The sequence below is a fragment of the Chrysoperla carnea genome, chromosome X (assembly GCF_905475395.1).
Source record: "Chrysoperla carnea chromosome X, inChrCarn1.1, whole genome shotgun sequence".
Taxonomy (NCBI): Eukaryota; Metazoa; Arthropoda; class Insecta; order Neuroptera; family Chrysopidae; genus Chrysoperla; species Chrysoperla carnea.
The window spans coordinates 34,763,288-34,784,003 of NC_058342.1; the positions used below are offsets into that span (position 1 = coordinate 34,763,288).

A 20,716-nucleotide genomic window follows, 5' to 3' on the forward strand; every position below is an offset into this window, starting at 1 on the left:
ACATACTCGACCACCACAAAACAGAGATATCACAACAAATATCATCGATTGTGTTTAATAACGAGAGACAATGAAATGTCCACACATAGGTTTTAGGTAGCGGTACCTAAAATTCATTCATTGATAGTGTCAGCGTGTTAGCTCCCTTGGTGGTAACCTTCATCGGCAATAGTTCACCTGATGGGTGATGGGTTGATGGGACTATATGGGGTGGATGTTTGGTAGCAGTAAAATAAAAGCTTTGAATTTAAATCAAATATACGATATACGATATAACAAAGTTTTATATTGTTTAGACTCATCTCGTTTAGTCGATGTAATTACATCAGTCAAAGAGTTTGATCCATCATCATGGTTCTGTTCTTGTATTAAGAACCTTACTCTATAAATTTGTTGAACCATTATTGTTATGCTGTTAATACGATTTACAAACAAGCCCTAACTATAATCTTTAGTTGCTAGATCAATAAACTATTTTATTTATGTTTGTTTACTAAATTTTGTATACAAATTTTAATCTCCAAGGTCTTTCGATTATAATTGATGTTTATATACGTATACCTTTATATCAAATGCGGTTGTATTTTGCCAATAACTCACCGAATAGGCAAATGACTTTACATATCCCCAAAGGAAATAATAAAATGGCGTTAGATCGTTGACGTCAATTAACTGGTCTATAAATTTTCATAAAAATAACCAATTTCAACAATTTGCAAGCGTGTTTCTGGCGTGAATCCATTCATTATGAAATGGCAAACTAAACTAAACACAAAGCAATTGTTTGAGCAAGCCAAGACAAATATTAAACTTGTTTCCCAAATAATCTTCAATTTTCGATTACCATGGCAGCATTTCGATTCTTAGGATATGTTAATGCATTTCTAGCTGCTCGTTTAAGGAAAACAAAGTTATGCCTGCAAATATTGTGTATTAAACGAAATAAAATCATCGCATTTTTATTTTTGTTTGTTTATCACAAAATTACGTTTTTCGAGAGCGGTGCAATAACTTTCTTTCAGAAATTTAATACCTGTTATTTGTCAATAGGTAACATCCTCTTTATCTGTGTTATATGTCCTTCAATTGAAGTCATCATCAGCGTCACCTATTCACTGTTTTAATTCGATTTTGATTTTTTTTTTGTCAATTGTCATGTTTTATCAAACAATCAATTTTATGTTAACAATAGACTGATTATGTTCTTGCTTTATGCTCTAAATTTCATTTTAAATTTTTAAACCAGCTGCTATTAATAACAGAAAAATCGTGTCCATCGACATAATTTCTATTCTTTCTAAGATATTCCTTTACAGGAACGGTCACAGTAGAGAGGAGGAGGAAATGATGTCTCATCTTCCCTATTACTGTCCAGCCCTTCCCATGAGAAGATGCACTTATTTGAGCCAAACTTTTTCTGTCCGACCTGCATTCCGTTGAGGTCAAAGTACACTTGCTGTTTTTCGTAGAATGAATTTTGAGTCGATATTTAAGAAGAATAACCGTTCCTTTGGACGGTTTGGCAGATCCTACGGTTTGGATTGTGTCCAGATTAGTGAGACGAAATCAAAATAAGAAAAATTGTATAAAATATTTATTTTCTCTAACTCGTTAAATTTGTGGTGGATACATCCAATCAAATTTAACACATAACCATAACTTGACCATAAAAACTTTTTGAACTGAAAATTCACGTGTTTTTATGAGTTAACTACGCCACTGTCTACAGTGTAGAGGAATATGCAAACAACAAACTGGATCGTAAACATCCAACACCACCATTTTTCAAAGTACATATTTATGTTATAATGCAATTTTCCATTTTTCCTGACAAGCTATCACATGTCGTAAAAATAGTTTTTATACACACTTCTGTTTAGATTGTGAAAAATAGGTAATAAATACTAATATTTTTCCATATTACGACCATTCCTGAACACAAAAAACTCCGTGAGCAATATAGCTCCGTCACTAAGGTCATATTTTTCCTTTCTTAAAGTCTTCTCATTATTTAATTTTGCTTCTTTTGAAAAGGGATTTTTATCTTATCATGTTTTTATACATATTGCAACTTTCTACTCGATTCAATTTCTAAGATTCGATACAAGAAATAGCACTACGTGGATTCTTTAAAAACTTTGGTATAATTTATTGTTTAACACAAAGGTATATTGATTACTCCACACACCAAAAATTTATGTCCAAATTATATTCACAGCTAATATTTAATAATAATTGACAATTCGTAAGGAACTGAACTGTTATTTCCACAGCACCCATAACCACACATTTCATTTCTATACGTCGTTTTTATGGAAACCATGTTGTATTTTTGTTATTCGTACATCTATCTTAGATGTCGAACTTTTAATTAAATTCTTTCTAGAAACGATACAGGACTCGGTAAATATGAAATAATTATATAAGAGCTGGAAGAGAATCGGTGAGTCGATTCTGCCAAAAGACATTTTAACTTCTCAGACAGTGCAGTTCTCAGATAAACCCTTTAGCTCAATTGGAGAACCTTTGGAAGTGTGCTTAGACTTAAAAGCCGCGAAAAACCATGGTTATTGACGTAAAAATAGTAGGGAAGTTTGCCAGTCAGAAGGCACTAACCCAATCTACCGCAGTCCATAAAAACCCTTTAATTTAATTTAAAACTAAAGCCGCAGTAAATGAAATCCCTTTAATTTGTGTCCTCGATATGGATTTATAACAAAAACTTTGTCCACCCCCGTTGGTTCGATACATGATACGGAAGTCTATATTTTTGCGGGAATACAATGAAAAAAAAGTTCATAGAGTTTGAGTGATAAGTTAACAACCTATCATAATGTGTGGTGATTGTATGAATACTGTGAATATAGTGAAGAGCAGATGGAGAAGGGATAAGAGTGGGGATAGGATAAAGTGGAATGTATATATATATATATATAAAAGTATAGTAATTCATTAAAGTTTTAAATTTATTGTTTTGAAACGTGTTTGCTTTTATATTTATTATACCTCCAGTTTTCAATTTTTCATATTTTCAATTAGTCAAATATATTCTATGAATTTTTCTCTTAAAAAGAAATTTTTTTTTATTGGCAGTTATTCGTTACGTTTTTAATACAAACTTGTATTAAGCAGCATTGTTTAAATTGAATCCGGCTTGAAAGAACATACAACTGTAAGAAAAATTATTATTTTGATAAACTATTTGAAAAAGAAGTGAAAATAAACAATTGACTGAGTTAATTGTTGAAATACCATGTATAAACAGTGTTAATTAATCTATCTTATAGCTACTTTTAGATAGCCACACTGAAATAGATAAAGATTTACAAGTTAACAAGATGGGTCCTACGGACCCAAGACCCAATTGACCTATGATGCTCATTTACGAACTTGACCTCACTTTTTACGTCCTGAGTACGCTGTAAAAATTTCAGCTCGATATCTTTTTTCGTTTTTGAGTTATCGTGTCCACAGACGGACGGACGGACGGACGGACAACCGGAAATGGATTAATTAGGTGATTTTATGAAGACCTATGACCAAATTTTTTTCCTAGTATTCATTATTTTTAAGCGTTACAAACTTTGGACTAAACTTAATATACTATGTATATTTCATATAAACATGGTATAAAAATTGTAGTATTAGTTTTTTTCCTACACGCCCCATTAAAAATGATAAAAATCAATAAAGAAAAGTCCATTTAAACAAAAAAACATATTTTTTAATATATATATATATAAAAAAGAAGAGATAAAGCCATCGAGCAGATTTTGAAGGTAAGTTTGTTCGAATGCCAATCTCATAGAATAATTCACTTCATGTTTCGAAATGGTGCGAGTCAAGTGTACTCCTCGTTTCGTTTTGGAGGTATAGCTCTTCTAACAAGCACAGCGTACAAGGTAATATAGTGAGCTACACTTATTGCATACCATATACTCATTCGTACAGCATCAGCCTGATATATATAATAAAATAATATTTTACAACTTTTAAGGATAATTTATAGTTAAAGCTTTGTTAATAGTCTGTACACGTTAGCTTTTACCTTTCATACTCTCCATAATGGACTTTAACCTTTTTTTTCCTCTTTTAACTGAATGTCAAATAATGTGTGTGTCTTTATCTAGAAGACGATTTCTTTTTCAGTATCTATTTTAATCGATTTATTAAAGGATTTAAGGAAAAATTTAAACCGGAAAATATATAGACCGAAAAAAATTTCTGTCATGGTGTCCCATTTTTGAAATCTTAAAATTTCAGAACAAAACCAACTCTATAGTCGACAAACTCAACCGAACCAACTCGTAATTACAACAAAATTCTCTATAAAATTTCCGGTCCATGTTTTCGATTACCTTTATCAAAAGCTCATAAATAGAAATTAACTAATAAATTGCAGTATTGATAAGGGCTATCCACCAGAAGTATTGTGGATATCGCCAACCAGTATAGCTTGACTTCCATATTGTATTAACTCGTCCGCCACTAACTATTGCTAATGTTACTATTCAATAAATTTTTTTCATTGTAGAGTTTCCAAAATTGAAACTTTCGGATCATTGAACACATATGAAATAACGATAGACATGATAGAATGTTTGTAGGGACAAGAATACAAAAGACATGAACCGATACACAGTATACAGAATACAGTATACATGTATTACAGTATGATGAGCATTGATCGTAAAGTGTGTATTGATATCAAAATATGATGTTGAAAACAAAAGATTCTAGTTCCATAATTCGAGTTTCTAGTACATAACATTAACAATGATGTTAATATAGAATTCAATGTATATTCAAGATGTTCAAGAATAGACAAACATATCTGTGTTTGGACACTTCAATTATCCCTAAAACAATGTTGGTTTTGGTATTCATTAGACCTGAATAAACTAACCGCTCTTACAATCATTCATTTACAGGGTTATTCATCACATTATCTATCACCAAATATAAAGTAACGACTTTTTTTAGTTATTATTTATTTTACATGCTCTTATTTAAGGTGTTTCGATACCAAAAACCAAATTTTACATTTCTCATAAACCCTAATAAAACTTCGTATATCAAGTAATTTTTGATCCAAAAAATTCAAAAATCGGGTCCATTTAACGGTTGGTTGAGTAGTTGTTGAGATATCATCCAAAATCTTATTCGAATCGACCAACTACGGTAGGCAGTCCAACAGGGATACCACTAATCCATCAGATTGAATTTGAATTTAAGAATTAATTTTCGATTTTCATACCTATTCAGTGAGCAGTTTTCACTTAAAAAATAAAAGAAAAAGATTGAAATGAATGTTGAATGAAATGAATCATCTTGTACTGTTTGGTTATGTTAGTTTGTTTGGGTACTGGGTTGCAGAAGCATATTGATATGAGATTCAAACTGTGTGTTGTGAATGGTATTGGTATAACAATTAATGACCTTTCTTAAATACAATTATATTCTGAAGTAAATGAAACAATATTAAATATTAACACAAAATGTCAAGGTATCAATCTATCTTCCTTCAATTCATCTAGCTCTCTCCTCTATAGTCCTCTCTATGCTCTGTCTTCGTTGCATTCATGTTTCGTCCCCTATCTATGTGTATTTTCTCTATTAAGGTAACAGGTGGTCATTTTCTAATTTATTTTTTTGCAATTGTTGTTATTTTTATCGAAAATATTCAGTTCTATTCTTATTATCGGAGATTTGCTTTATAAAGTTCATCATATACGATCATTATTTTTGTTCCTGAAATATTTTTATACCATGTACTAGGCATATAAATATGTCAGAATACATGCGTTAAGCAATGTATCAAAGTGAGAAGTATTATATACATGTGATGACCTCCACTTTCTACAGGCACACAACAGAAGAACTGTTGTATAGCTTAAAAGACATCGAAGCTACAATACAAGTCACTTTTGCAAAATCTTACTTAGATGCATTGCTTAACGCATGTATTCTGTCATACTCGCGATATTTATATGCCTAGATGTAATTCGAACTAGTGGTATATGAAATCTATATAATAATGGGGTTTAATCTCCGTTTCTCTGACATATACGCCTTTAAACATCAGAAGAGACAGAATATGACCAATTAAGGGTTAAATTGACTTGTGTCGGTGTAATTTTTTCATTTTCAATGTAACATTTATGAATTTTGACATTTTTTCATGTACGAAATTAGTTTAACAACGAAAAGTTTTTCGGACAAGTGATACGATTATAGTATAAGAAAACAATAGCTAGAGAAGTGGGGAGGGGGGAAGGAGGATAAAGAAAGACAGTAATGACATTCACACAACATCACAATGGCTATAATTCGATGATCAATTCTCGTTAATTTGTTGTCAAACTTTTAGTGGTATTTTTGTATGGATGGCCCTCTTCGACGAAAATAAATCGTTCAATTAATAAATAGATGGCATTGAAGCAAAAGAAAAAAGAAAAGTTATCCTTAAAAAAATAAAAGAAATACACACAAGAAAAACTCACATATATTAAATGAATAATGACAGTAATTTAAAAAATAAAATATATATTTCGTTTTATTTTCACGACATTCTGTATAAAAAGTATACTCGTGAGGGGTAGAGTGCCGAACTTAAGGTTATATTTCCCCTTCATTAGAAATTTAAAAGGGCGCTGGGGTTTCGAAAATACTCAGAAATATTTTCTTAGATAAATTTTCAACCCTCGACCTTAGTTTAAGAAAGCTTTGGAGATGCTCATACTTGTGCGCAAGCCCAAGTGATCATGCTCATTGGCCAAGCACTAGTCAACTGATGGAAGTTGATTGGCTGGCGCCACTGATACTCCAATTTGACACATACTGTGAACAATATAAATTGTAGGTACACGAAAATATCATTGTGCAGTCCGCCACCAAATTAGCAAAGAGAAACATTCATAATAAGAGGCCGCTGGAAGTGCTTATGAAACATATTTACAAGGTACCTTTACTCCTCTCCTTTGACCGTTCGATACAGCACATAGGTCTATATTTTCGGTGAAAATATGACTAAAAACATAAAAAGGAAGAAAATATTATAGAAGGTGAAATACCTACTCGGCACAGCATACAATGTCGTCGAAATAGTGTTTAGAAGGACTAGAAAAAACACTTTTAAGAGCTGAAAGGATTATAATTTTATTTCAAGTTTAAAATTTTGAATAACTTTTTTTGAAACGAAAGTAGTCTTTTATAAACAATTTAAACAAAACCTCCTAATCCTGCCCTTATGGTTCAAACTCAGAGTCAACGGCCTTTCATCGATAAACTAAAAAAGCAACCTTGGAATGCTTTAGTAGCAGTACAAGGTAAGCGAGGCCCTTAAATCGCGTGGCCTTTTGCACTTGTTCACAGTGCTTAACAGGAAAAAGGAACTTGAATCAAACCCCGTTTACTTTTTTTGGAGAGAGACAAATTTATAATGCTTCTTATACACATAATTTTCTGTTGCATTTTAGGAAAGATTCTCAGCAAAACTCATTTTGCCACAAGAGTTTTGGCCACTCCCGTTTCTTCCTTTTTCATTTGAAAAGAATCATACGTCGAATGTGTCTTGATACAGTGTATAAGCATGTTAAATAAAAATAAGTGATTCATTGGAAAAGTGATTACTTTATTTTGATACTTCCATCTACTACATATGAGTACTTTCAAAAATTTCAAAAGTATTTTCTGGAATTTTAAAACCACTAATTGATGTTAACCTGAAAAAAATCAACACACTTTTTTTATAGTTTTGAACATCAAAGTTTTTTCCTTAAGTTGCGCTCTCACGGGTAAACAGTAATGTTTACGAAAAAATGATTCAAATATAAGTGGTTAATTTTTTTATAAAGAATAACTTTTACATTTAAACTTTTGTTCTATCTCTAACAGATAAATTGGCATATCTTGGTCAATTTTGAAGCTATATAGTCGAAAAAAATAAAGTCGAAAATGTGCAAAAATATTTCAGCTATAACTTTTAATAGAACTTTTTTTTTTTATTTGATGCATAGTTTTTTTTGTAATTTTAAAAAAAAACTGACTACTCTCCCAAAAAGGGGGGCTAGGTACGCCCCTGAAAGGTCGGAAAGGTTTCCAACCTAATTAATAACTGTGGAAAATTTCAAAGATGCATTAATTTTCTCTTTATTACCATGATATTCTATTTAATTTTATTTATTAGACTATATAGATAGAGGTATTGTGTGGAGTTGATAAAAAAAATATTTTTTTGATAAATGTTGCAATTTATCTGTATTAAAATAATGTTACTGAACATTACCTCAAAAAATGTAACTTTCACTGATGATTTTTATAGACTTTGTATACATATATGAATCACAATAAGCTTTACCGTTATTAAAAGCTGCGTGCTTTAGTTTATAACAAAATCTTTCACAAGATAATATCATTTTTTTTTGTTCGTCTAGTATTTTTTTCTTTTATGTTTCTTCTCTATTATATCATATTTATATACACATGTAAAGTGAGATAGACATATCTCTATATATTATAAATGCGAAAGTAAGCATGTTTGTTTGTTTGTTTGTTACGCTTTCATGCTTAAACTAGCGAATGGTTTTAAATGAAACTGTACAACAATATAGCTGATATATCAGAATAACACATGAGATCGAATTTATAAAGATAAATTATAACAGGTTATGGGCCCAGTCATCAATACATGTTTTATATTTAATCAATTATAATGCTGCAATTTTATCAGAAGGCTAACACTACAAGAATCTAAAAAAAAAATTGAAACAAAAGAGCGTAAGGTCACTTTACGAACGACATGATACGGCATCCTAAATAAGAATATCTAAAATTGATAATAACCGTACGTTAAGTGTTATCGATTTTATTTTTATTTATTTATTTCATTTAATGTTTTTTTCGTATTTTTGTCAGTGTTTGGTTATTATTTATTTTCCATAGTCTGTTTCACTTTTATTTTTTTCGTGAAAAACATTTTCTATTAACTAGCAGTAAAGTAGTGTACGGTGGAGCGTAAAAGATTTCTACCAGTTTTCCTTCATAAATTTTCAATAAGAAAAATAATACCGATTTTTTTTTTCTTTTTTAGTTTTAGTTTTTTATGTTTACTGTTTTTTAAATTTTATTTATTTGTCTATAAAAAAAAAGTTTTTGTTTGTTTTTCCAATTTTCACGTCTTAAAAATCAAATATAGTAGCGTAATCATTTAAATTTTTATGATGTTCAATTCAAATTTTATGTTTATATACAATTTTCACTTTATTGAAAATACAAATCGGGGGTTAAACTGCTGGAAAGTTTTGGATATAATCGTATGTTCGGCACTCGTCAAATAGCAAAAATAATTTGACCTTTTTGCTACAGTAATTATCCTTCCAAGAGAAATGTTGCTAGGAAACGAAAAATCATCCTTTTCCAATGGAAAGAAAATAAAAGCTAAAATATCTGCATGTTTCTGTTCTCGATTTAAGAAAAATAGTTATAAGTCGAATCCTTCCAAGAGAAATGTTGCTAGGAAACGAAAAATCATCCTTTTCCAATGGAAAGAAAATAAAAGCTAAAATATCTGCATGTTTCTGTTCTCGATTTAAGAAAAATAGTTATAAGTCAAATTTCACTTAAAAGTGAAATTTGGTTCACGGACACTTCAAAATATATTTTTGTGTAACAGTATTGAAAAACAACTATTGATACTCGGCAATTTTCATTTTATGTTAAAAACATGTTTTGTCTATCTTTGTAAAATATTTTATTCGCTATCAACAATTTTCAATTATTTGAATTGAAAACATGGAGTGTGGGGGGGGGGAAGTATAAAATGTAATAATAATTGAAATATAATAATATTTTGATATTAGAATCATAACTTGAATTTTAATACCGTGTGTTCATTGTATGTTCAGTTATTTTTGAATCAGAATCAGAATCCGAAAAGGTTACTTCAATGTTTCCGGAAGCCTCAAATTTACTAATTTGGAGGGAAATTTTCAAGAGAGAAGCCTTTTGCTCACTTGCTTATCTCAGTTCTTTCAAATTCCAGATATTTGTAGCGCATGCACCAAGATCTGGAAATCGATGATAATATCAACGCTTTCGCGGAAAAAAAAGCGAAAGCTTGAATTTGTTATTTAAGTAAAGAACCAAAATAAAACTACTTAAAAATGTATACTGGCGTTTAATTTACTTTGAAGTTGTAAAAATTTCATCAAAATTGGTTCAGTAGTTTAGAGTCTAAATGTGACACTGTGATGAGCGAGCAAACTAACATTTTACAGGTTTATTAATTTACAAATCCACTGTACAAAATCTTGGCCAGGGCGTCATATATTTTGTAAACATCTCCTTTGTAGGAATGATTTATATCGATCATGAACGAGTCTATACTCCAATTTGCATTTGGATGATTTTCGGGTGCGATACCGTGCCCATTACCTTATTTAAGGGATGGATCATCGTTTGATATTTACTCTTATCTATGAAAAAAGTACAATTATTATTTTCACTTGTTTTTATATAATTGTTATGAATAAACAATAAACATACGGTATAAATTTGTTTGTATATGAAAACAATATATTTGAATTCATCTTAGATATAAAATAATAATTTTTGGACGGTAAGTGAAAAATATTGTTTGAAAATAACAAAAGATAAGTAAAATTTTATGATATCTTTAGGTAAATAAAATAACTCATATTTACCTTATAATTTATATTAAAGGTTAAGCAACTTTATTTATTAGTGTTTTAGTTCTTTACTATGTACCCACAAGCTAGCTACTATAGCTAGCGTTACGATACTACGATGCTACCAAACCTTCACCTTCTTTACCTCTTTACAGGGGTAACCACCTATCACATTATTTATGTACGTAAATTTAATTTTGTTTTTGCCCTAAATACCGATAGTCCCACATTCTTTATACTTTAAACTTTCCTTTGTTTTTGTTTTGATTCAATTAAGAGGACTTTATCTTTACGGAAAAAAAACACTTCTAAGGATATATGCAAGGATTGAATAATACTAGGGATTTCAATAAAACTTTAAAAATACATTTTTTTATCACAAAAAATTCCTAGGTCATCGGACTTTTTGTTAATTTTTTAATCGTTCAAATTTGGCTGAAAAAATGATGAATCATATAGGTTATCCTTTTCAATTGGATATTTCTATATAAAAAAATCTAGAAAAAACTATCTTAAATATTTAAACAATCTTGTAGTTTATAATAATTACCATCAAAATATAAGATTGTCACTGATATCAAAACAAAATTTTAATTTAATTATGAGTTCATCGAAGATTCAATTTTTTTATGAACAGAGACGACTATTGTTAGTTTATTAATGATTGAAGAACGATGTCTATATTATCAAATTTATAAGCATCACTTGCACACAATATATTATATATTTTTGTAAAGCTAAAAATAACACATTACTTGACTACAAAGCATGTTTATATGTATGTACCGGGCAATCAACCAAATTTTTTTTACAAAACTGTAAGTTTACAATCACCTTATACAAATAAATGCAGTGAGCATCCCACGCTTTGAATTTTAAATTGCAATTAAAATTATTTTCCACTTTCTAGTGTAATAGTTTTATTAAACTATGATTTAATTTGCTAAGATGTTTTTAAAGGATATTCAAGAATTTTATGCACATATTAAATTGAAGTATATTACTTGCCTCAAAATATGTTGAGTACTAATAATTAACCAAACATTTTAAAGAAGTTCAAATAGCTACTTACATTTTACTATACTTAATATATATTTTAGTTATTGTACTAATAACATAAACTAAACTTATAAAACCTCTATGTTATTTCAGTTATTTGAACAGTTATGGTTTGATTTTATAAATTGTGAAATTGACTACTTTCTTACGCTATTTTCTTACTATACTTATACAATATGGTCCAGAAATACTTATAAATAATTTAAGTTTATATGTACAAAACGGGAAATATCAATTTTCGTGTTATTTATCACGCTTAATAACAATCACTTCTAAAAAATTTAAAACTAAAAAAACAGCAACTTGCAGTACAAAAAATAACTTATAACAAGTGAAAACAAACAATTGACTGAATTAATTTTTGAAATACCATGCATAGTCAGTGTTGATTACTTTATCACATAACACATACATACATGTGACACATACATAACTGATATGTGTGGTACATACTATAAAATTTCCGCCTAATTGACGCCCTCATGGGTAAACAGTGATGTTTACGAAAAAATGTTTCAAGCAAAAGTTGTTTAATTTTTGATAAGGAACATTTTTTACATTTAAACTTTTGTTCTATCTCTAACGGTTTACAAGATGGATCCTACGGATCCAAGACCCAATTGACCTATGATGCTCATTTACGTACTCGACCTCACTTTTTACGTACTGAGTACGCTGTAAAAATTTCAGCTCGATATTTTTTTTCGTTTTTGAGTTATCATGTCCACAGACGGACGGACGGACGGATAACCGGAAATAGACTAATTAGGTGATTCAATGAACACCTATAGCAAATATTTTTAAGCGTTACAAACTTGGGACTAAACTTATTATACCTTGCATATTACATATATGCAAGGTATAATAAGAAATTATTTGCCTTATTATATAGCCGCACTTATCCTCCTTTTGTTCACAATTTCGTGATTTTATTATTTTGGTGGGGAACAGTTTTTTTTTTTGAACACAGCCTATTTTACTCGCTGATAATGAAGCTTTAAATTAATGAAAGCCCTATTTTATAAAATTACCGTGGAATAATACTTATTCGAAGATAAGTAAACAGGAAGTAAAAATAATTAATAATTTTTTATAACCACTTTGTAAGGGTATATTCGTAGTATATAAATGTTGTTAATTATTAAAACAAATTATGTTTTAAGGAAAATATTGCCTGAAAGAAATTTTAAACGAACTTTAATTAAATAACTAAACCTCATAGCCTTACAGGTAGATTTAAATTTTTGGTTTTATATGTTTAAGATATTCACTCTTATTTATAATTTTCCTTACATAATTTTCCAACAAAAAAAAGAAAACTATTTATAATCCTTGACTTACATTATTTGACTACAAATACATTCTTTGTAGACAAATAATGTGATATTTTTTAGCTTTATAATATCACGCAACTACTAAAATATATAATATATTGTGTGCAAGTGGTGCTTATAAATTTGATAATATAGATATCTCTCTTCAATCATTAATAAACTAACTATAGTCGTTTCTGTTCATAAAAAAATTGGATCTTCGAGGAACTCATAATTAAACTTAAATTTTGTTTTGATATCATCGACAACCTTATATTTTTATGGTATTTTTATTTAATACCAATAATACAAGATTGTTTAAATATTTTAGATAGTTTTTTATCACTCTCTAGATTTTTTGATATAGAAATATCCAATTGAAAAGGATAACCTATATGATTCATCATTTTTTCAGCCAACTTTGAACGATAAAGCCCGATGACCTAGGAATTTATTGTGATTTTTGTAAACTTTCTTAATCAAAAAATGTATTTATAAAAAATCCTTAATATTATTCAATCCTTGCATACCTGCTTAAAAGTAAAATTACAGTAAAGCGTGTTTTTTTGAAACTATAATTTATTAAATTTTTTAACAGTATAGAAATAATTTGTTTAAAGATTATATTAAGAACATTGAAGAGTGTGGTTTTTCACCACAAAATTTTTGAAGATGAATAATCACTTTTAAGCAATTTATTAAGCACTTGAGTGAACTCCTTAAAAGCTTCTTGTTTCATAGGACGAAAACAACAAACATGTTTTTGCTGCTAGCGGAAATACTGGTAAACTGGGTAAAAGTGGGATGAGTCTTTTATTTTTATATATATATAAGAATATAGAAAATTTTACTTTGATCATAAATTAATAAGAAATTTTTCCGAAGAAAATAACAATATTTTGAATTATTTTATTAAAATATTTGTAAACATTTCAGAGAATGATTCAGTGAATAGAAATAACACGTAAATAAATGTAATTAATTTATTTTAATTAAACGACTACCTTTTACCTTATTCGCTGCGTATAAATTATACAAATAAAACCTTTCTTCAATCGTTATAGACGATGTTACAACTGTTTCTGAAATTTTTTTAAGGTTGTACGAGCACCAACGCCATTTTAGATTTAGGGTTGAAATTATTTGTTCCTTATTTTAAACTTTGATGATGAATTTTGTTATAATTTCATGAATGTAGACGAAAAATAAGAATAAAATTTTTCGATATCTGCCTTGGTTTTCGAAATATTGATGGCTAGGTTATGGTAAGGTTATATTGGCTGTCCTCGAAGGACAAACTTAGGCTATAGAGAATCTTTGTGATACCATGTATGTAATTTACCACCTTTCCGCTGATAATTTCATTTATCATCTTCTCAATTATTTTCAGAGGTTGAGTGCACCTTCTTCATGCAACTGCCATGCACTACACCAGCCTATCACAACTGTTAATGAAATTAATTTGTGTTGTGGCGGTGGGAATCGAACTGACCTACAAGGGTTGGTGCTCGTACATCCTTAACTAACAATTGGTCGCTATAATCGATATATGAGCTAATAAAATAAAAAATCTAGGAGTAATAGCTATTTCTGAGAGAAAATTTGTTAAAACGCTTCTTAAACGATTTAAACTGTTGATTAAATTATAAATATATCATAAAAGTATATAAAAATAATAAAATAAAAATCGATGAAGCGTGTAAACTGTTGATAAAAAGGTTCGATATTTCATCAAAATTGATTTAAATGATAGATTGAATCCTTTTTTTTTTCCTAAAAAAAACTGATATATTTTTTTATGGTATGTATTTCGAGACATGGGTGTTAATAATGGAATATTTTTGTTACAGAAACTTCAATCAATCAACGAAGACTTCTGCGGGCTCGACGTAAATACACCACTTGGTGGTGAACAACCGATTACGGCTGTTGCTGTCCTACATGTACCGACACATTTAACAGCTGTGGCCGCTACTTCAACTGGAGATTTTACTGTCGTCTTTATTGGTACTGCGCAAGGCCACCTTAAAAAGGTTTGTGTTTTTTATCATATATGTTATACACCATAGTACCATGTATTTTCCCAAAAGGTTAAAGAAAAACCTACATACCCTTACCTCATACCTATAGCGTTTTTCCAACCACTAAAACATAACAAATATTATCTACTAAACTAATTTACAATTTTCCTTAAAAAAAAAGCATGCGTATTTTCAGTAACTAATGATTTTTAGATATATCAGAAAAGAAGTTTTTCCTTTTATTTAATTTTTTATGTGCTTTTTCATGTTTACTCCTACAGAATGTCCTAATTTATTTATGGTTTCAAATTTCTAAGACTTACCACTAACGGTTAACAGCTCCTTATCAAATTAAGATCCGATGTGTAGTTTCCGAGATATTTTTCATTGAAAAATCAATAAATTTATCCAATCATAGAACACTAATAGCCACCAGACGGGTCATCTTGATCATTTTTCAATTGGCCGAATAATTTCAATCAATTTTCATGGATATATCGAAAGCTACTCGTTTAATCTGTTTTATAAGGTCAATTTGATCCAAAAAATTAAAAAATCGGGTTCATTTTACGATGGAGCGATTGACTCTAGCTTGGAAAATGTTAGTTTTTAGTTGCTTCATCGTTGCAGGTTCGTTGATATAAGTGCAACTCTTAAGAAAACCCCACTGAACTAAAATGAAACATGCATCTTACCCTATCTCCAAATCATACAGTTTGCTTGAATTATTGTATCATAATGATGCGAATTTTTCGCTCACTAGAACGATTAATTGGCAGATGTAGAACAGGTGAACAATTTTTGCGTTGGAACGTATAAAACTTACATTTGAAATTTTTAGAGTTGAAAACATAGGAGACTGGATGAAATTGAATCATTCTTTTTAGAACGATTTAATGATTTACAAAATAAATAAAAAAAGTTCGTAGAACTGTGAGCTAAACACTGAACACTGATCTTGTAATAAATTATCTTACCAGTAAGGATGTAAGTGGGTTGCTCGTCATTTGTAGTTAACATAATCTAATAGTGAGCGAGCCGGATACCAACAGACATGACAGTTTAGTTTTGATAAAACTTTATATCAAATTATTTATTAAAAAAAATAATAAAAATACTATTTAAATAAATATATAAACCTTCTCACTGAAATCTATTTTTAATCCAGGAATCAAGGTTACCATTATTTTTGTTGGGTTAGGTTTCAATTTTCGGTAAAATAATTTTTGATAATTTTCTTTATGGGATATATTGAAGTAAAACAAAATAAATTTTCAAATATGAATAGTAGGAAAATACAGTCAAAATTATGTATTTGGAATAATTTATCGTCTCAGGGAATTGTCGCTAGGAAATGGAATACCAAAAATTTTGGTGTTGCAGCTTTTTTTATATTTAAACTTTTGTTCTATCTTTAAAGGTTTACAAGATGGGTCTTACGAACCCATAATCCAATTGACCTATGTTCCCCATTTACGAACTCAAACTTATTTTTTACGTCCTGAACACGCTATAAAAATTTCAGCTTGATATCTCTTTTCGTTCTTGAGTTATCGTGGCGACAGACGGTCAAACAGACAGACGGATAACCTATAATGAATTTTATTTTATTATTTATTTTTCTTAATTTTTGAGTAATCGTGATGAGAGACATGAGGACAGACGACAGACGACAGACAACAGACAACAGACAACAGACAACAGACAACAGACAACAGACAACAGACAGACAGACAACCGGAAATGGACTAATTAGGTGATTTTATGAACACCTATATCAAAATTTTCTTCGTCTCATCAATATTTTTAAGCGTAAAAAACTTGAGACTAAGGTCAATATCCCTTCATATACAGGGTGTTCTGTTATTGACGAGAAAAAAAAAGAAGGAAATGTTCTTTACCAAATTTGGATCTGACGCCTAATTTACGAGATAATTATCCTACTCTTATTATAATCAATTAATGAAAAATACATTCCTTAAAATCAAATTCATATAATAGAATTCAATAATAGAACAGCCTGTATATTTAATATATACAAGGTGCAAATATTAGGCTCTTTATTACCTGAGGCTATTGAGGCGGTTGCCATAGTCTGGCGCTGGTAGTAACCCATTGGTCGTTATAGCTGATTTTTACTGTATATATGTTTCTGGAGAGCGTTCTACTGTACTATTCAAAAAATAAATATCTTGTCGAATATAATAATATGATTTCAATTATCAAGGGAATTGATTTTTCTATGACTCAAATGTAAATAATAGGATTTGCTTTTGAAATTCAAGTAAAGATTATCTCTCTTCTTTTTTTTTTTCGTTGTAGTACAATCTTTCTTATATCGTAAAAAGGTTTTCTCACAATGTACAAAATTATATCAAAATACTTACTTCTGCACACACACACACACACACAGATATATAACCAGCCCGACCAAATCATTCATATATTCTTTCAGTTTAAGTATCCGAACCATATATCCCATTGTCTGGTTCAGCTCTGCACACACAAGTCTCAGGGTATCATCGCAAGGATTTTAATGTCATTTCACAACAATTGACGAGATATTTACGGAGATAGATATTTCAAACTTCATTTACTTTTCTATCGAAAATTGTCTGAATCTCCAAAAAAAAGAAAAAATAATGTAATAGTTCAGAAATGACAAAATTCAAAAAAAAAAGTTTTCTTTGATAGTAATTATTCCTTGTAACTCTTAAGATTGTCTTGCTCACGGGGAACAATTTTTACAGGCATATTTCAGATATCTATCTATAACAGAGACCACGCACATCATTATTATACCATGAAATATATCTTAGTATATTAAGTTTAGTCTCAAGTTTGTAACGCATAAAAATATTGATACTACGAACAAAATTTTGGTATAGGTGTTCATAAAATCATCTAATTAGTTCATTTCCGGTTGTCCGTGTGTCTGTCCATCTTTCTGTGGACACGACAACTCAAAAACGAAAAGAGATATCAAGCTGAAATTTTTATAGCATGCTTAGGATGTAAAAAGTGAAGTCGAGTTTGTAAATGAGCGACATAAGTCAATTGGGTCTTGGGTCCGTAGTATTTAAAACATGAGTAATTTTCAATTGTTTACATGTCTATGGTATAGTAAATGTCAAATTGAAATTATTGAAAAATAACCTACATTTTTAAATTGTAAGTTAACGCATAATTGCTGATTTATTTTTGTTACAAAATAATATTAAATTTTCTATTCGGAAAATTTAAGACCCTAAATTCTAGCCCGTATATGGACGTTATATGATATATGGACACCATATTTTTTTCCATATCTGGTTGTTAATCTAATATAAAAATTTGATGTAACAGATTTTTGCATTTTTAAGGTTTATATTTACACACGATATTCGGATTTCGTGAATAGACATCCGACAAAAAAAAAAAACGAAAACGCAGCGTATGAAATTTAATTTCGAAAAATAAATCAATATATTGTACTCAGTTCGCGTACAAAACCACATATATATAGAAAGATAAACTTTCGATAAAGCATTTAAATTCAAAGCTTAATTAAAATAGAAAATACTAAAAGCTAAAAGTTTAATGAAAAATAGGAAATTTATTTAACATGAACATAAACCATACTGTTGAAGGTTTCGTTATTATCACAATGTTGTTACCCTCAAAAAACTACACTTTTCACATCTTAAATTAAATGATAATATTTCATTATGGCGAATCAAAAAATTCAAATAAAGGGAATAGGAATTTTTTTACTTCCGTATTCAGTATACATTTAGATATATTCTTTCTTCAGCTAAGGAAACCAATCGCCTTTATCCGTTTGACTACTTAGAGTGGGAAGTTGCAGGTTCAAATCCAAGCAGCGAGTAATTAATGGGGCGGTAAATTCACACTATCGTTGCTTGGATAAGATCGAAGTAACCGACGCCACCCATATCATAAATAATGATGTGGATGGCCTCTATTATTATTATTATTATTAAACATTTCCCAGGGGAAAACGCGCTTCTTTGGAAGTTTTTTTTAAGACTTTGTGCACCTGTACAGCGATTCCTAATTGTACAAAAGGGTTGAAAACATCTGTATGTAATTAAAGTAAGTGTCACAGAAGTGCATTTTTGGGTACCACATTTCCAATCTCTTTCATCCTTTTTTGTCGGAATATCTTGTATTCGTGGTTTTTCAGGATAGGTGCATCCCCACAGCCTGTAATTCAGCTAGATGTAACTGAGGGTAGGATATAGTCAGTATCGAGTTAATGCCTTTTGAGAGTTGCCAATTTCTCAACCCGCATATCAAAATATCAAAAATTTGCATGATTTTTAAGGCTTTGCGCACTTCCAGTTCTTCAAATCGGATATTAAAAGTGGCCATCACTTGCTTGTTGGGTATAAGTCAGGCATTTTTCATTAAGAAAATCAGGGAACAAATATTACACCTAATTGACTAGGTGTGTTAGTTTAGCACATAGAGATGATAGGAGCGTTAAAAACCATATTGTTTCTGTAATGGGGTTCTCTGATGTAATCCTACAGTACGTATCAAAATTATATTAAAACAGTACTCACAAGCACAACTCCACTCAGTCAGTCAGAGCTTTACAGCTCTACAGTGCTACAGTGTTACAGTGCCTAGCTAGCTACTCAGAGAATGACAAAATTAGTTTATTGAAGATAAAAGAACATTGTAAAACAGTTAGGGCGGACAAGCACACCACTGCACTGTTCATGTTGTTGGGACTCGGGTGGTGTCGCTGTCATCGGCTCATTCACACAAGTGTATTATCGCAATAATTTACTTGTTACAACAAAGACATTGTGAATAACATCCATGTGTACATACAAGATGGTTCAGTAATTACGGGCCACAAAAAAATCATTGGGATTTCTTCAGTAATGTTTTCAGAAATTCGACGCCGGTATTAGAGATTTTTTAATTCTTATTAATTGTTCCCAAAAATAGCATAGAGTATTTTTATACCATGTATATATGAAATACTAGCTGTGAACTACCCGCTTTGCTGGGCAACATTCCCATTTTCACCCCTCCCCCCATATTCCATATCCTTTTCTAGGTTACTATCTATCACCTAACCAAATTTCATCAAAATCCGTTCAGCCGTTTAGGCATGATAGAGCAAAACTCCCAGCAAAAACCATAAAAAAATCACTAACTCAATTCAGTTTTCTGCCTACTTCCTACCCCCTAAGTACGATGACGTGATCATTTTGATCTTATATCCGTTTTTAGGTAACCATCTATTACCTTACGAAATTTCATCAAAATCTGTTCAGCCGTTTAGACGTGAAAGAGCAAAAGTCCCAACAAAAACGACTAAAAATCACTAACTCAATTTAGTTATCTGCCTACTGCCTACCCCCTAAGAACGATGGCGTGATTATTTATAGCCTATGCCCATTTCTAGGTTATCATCTATCACCATACCAAATTTCATCAAAATCCGTTCAGCCGTTTAGGCGTGAAAGAGTAACAGACGGACAGACAGACAGACAGACAGAGTTACTTTCGCATTTATAATATTAGTATGGATACCAAAGTATACTAAGTTTAGTACCAAGTTTGTTACGCTTAGAAAAATTCATGTTACGAAGAAAATTTTAGTATAGGTGTTTAT

The 20,716-nt window shown here is 30.2% G+C and overlaps 1 protein-coding gene across 2 annotated transcripts in view; it reads left to right on the forward strand.

Moving 5' to 3' along the window:
* LOC123302581 (plexin A3) overlaps positions 1–20,716 on the forward strand; it is a 381,571-nt gene that overhangs the window by 238,174 nt on the left and 122,681 nt on the right. For both annotated transcript variants that reach the window (XM_044885562.1, XM_044885563.1), the window contains exon 3: positions 14,911–15,093. In XM_044885562.1, coding sequence (XP_044741497.1) covers positions 14,911–15,093 — 183 coding nt within the window. The remainder of the gene's footprint in view (positions 1–14,910; positions 15,094–20,716) is intronic.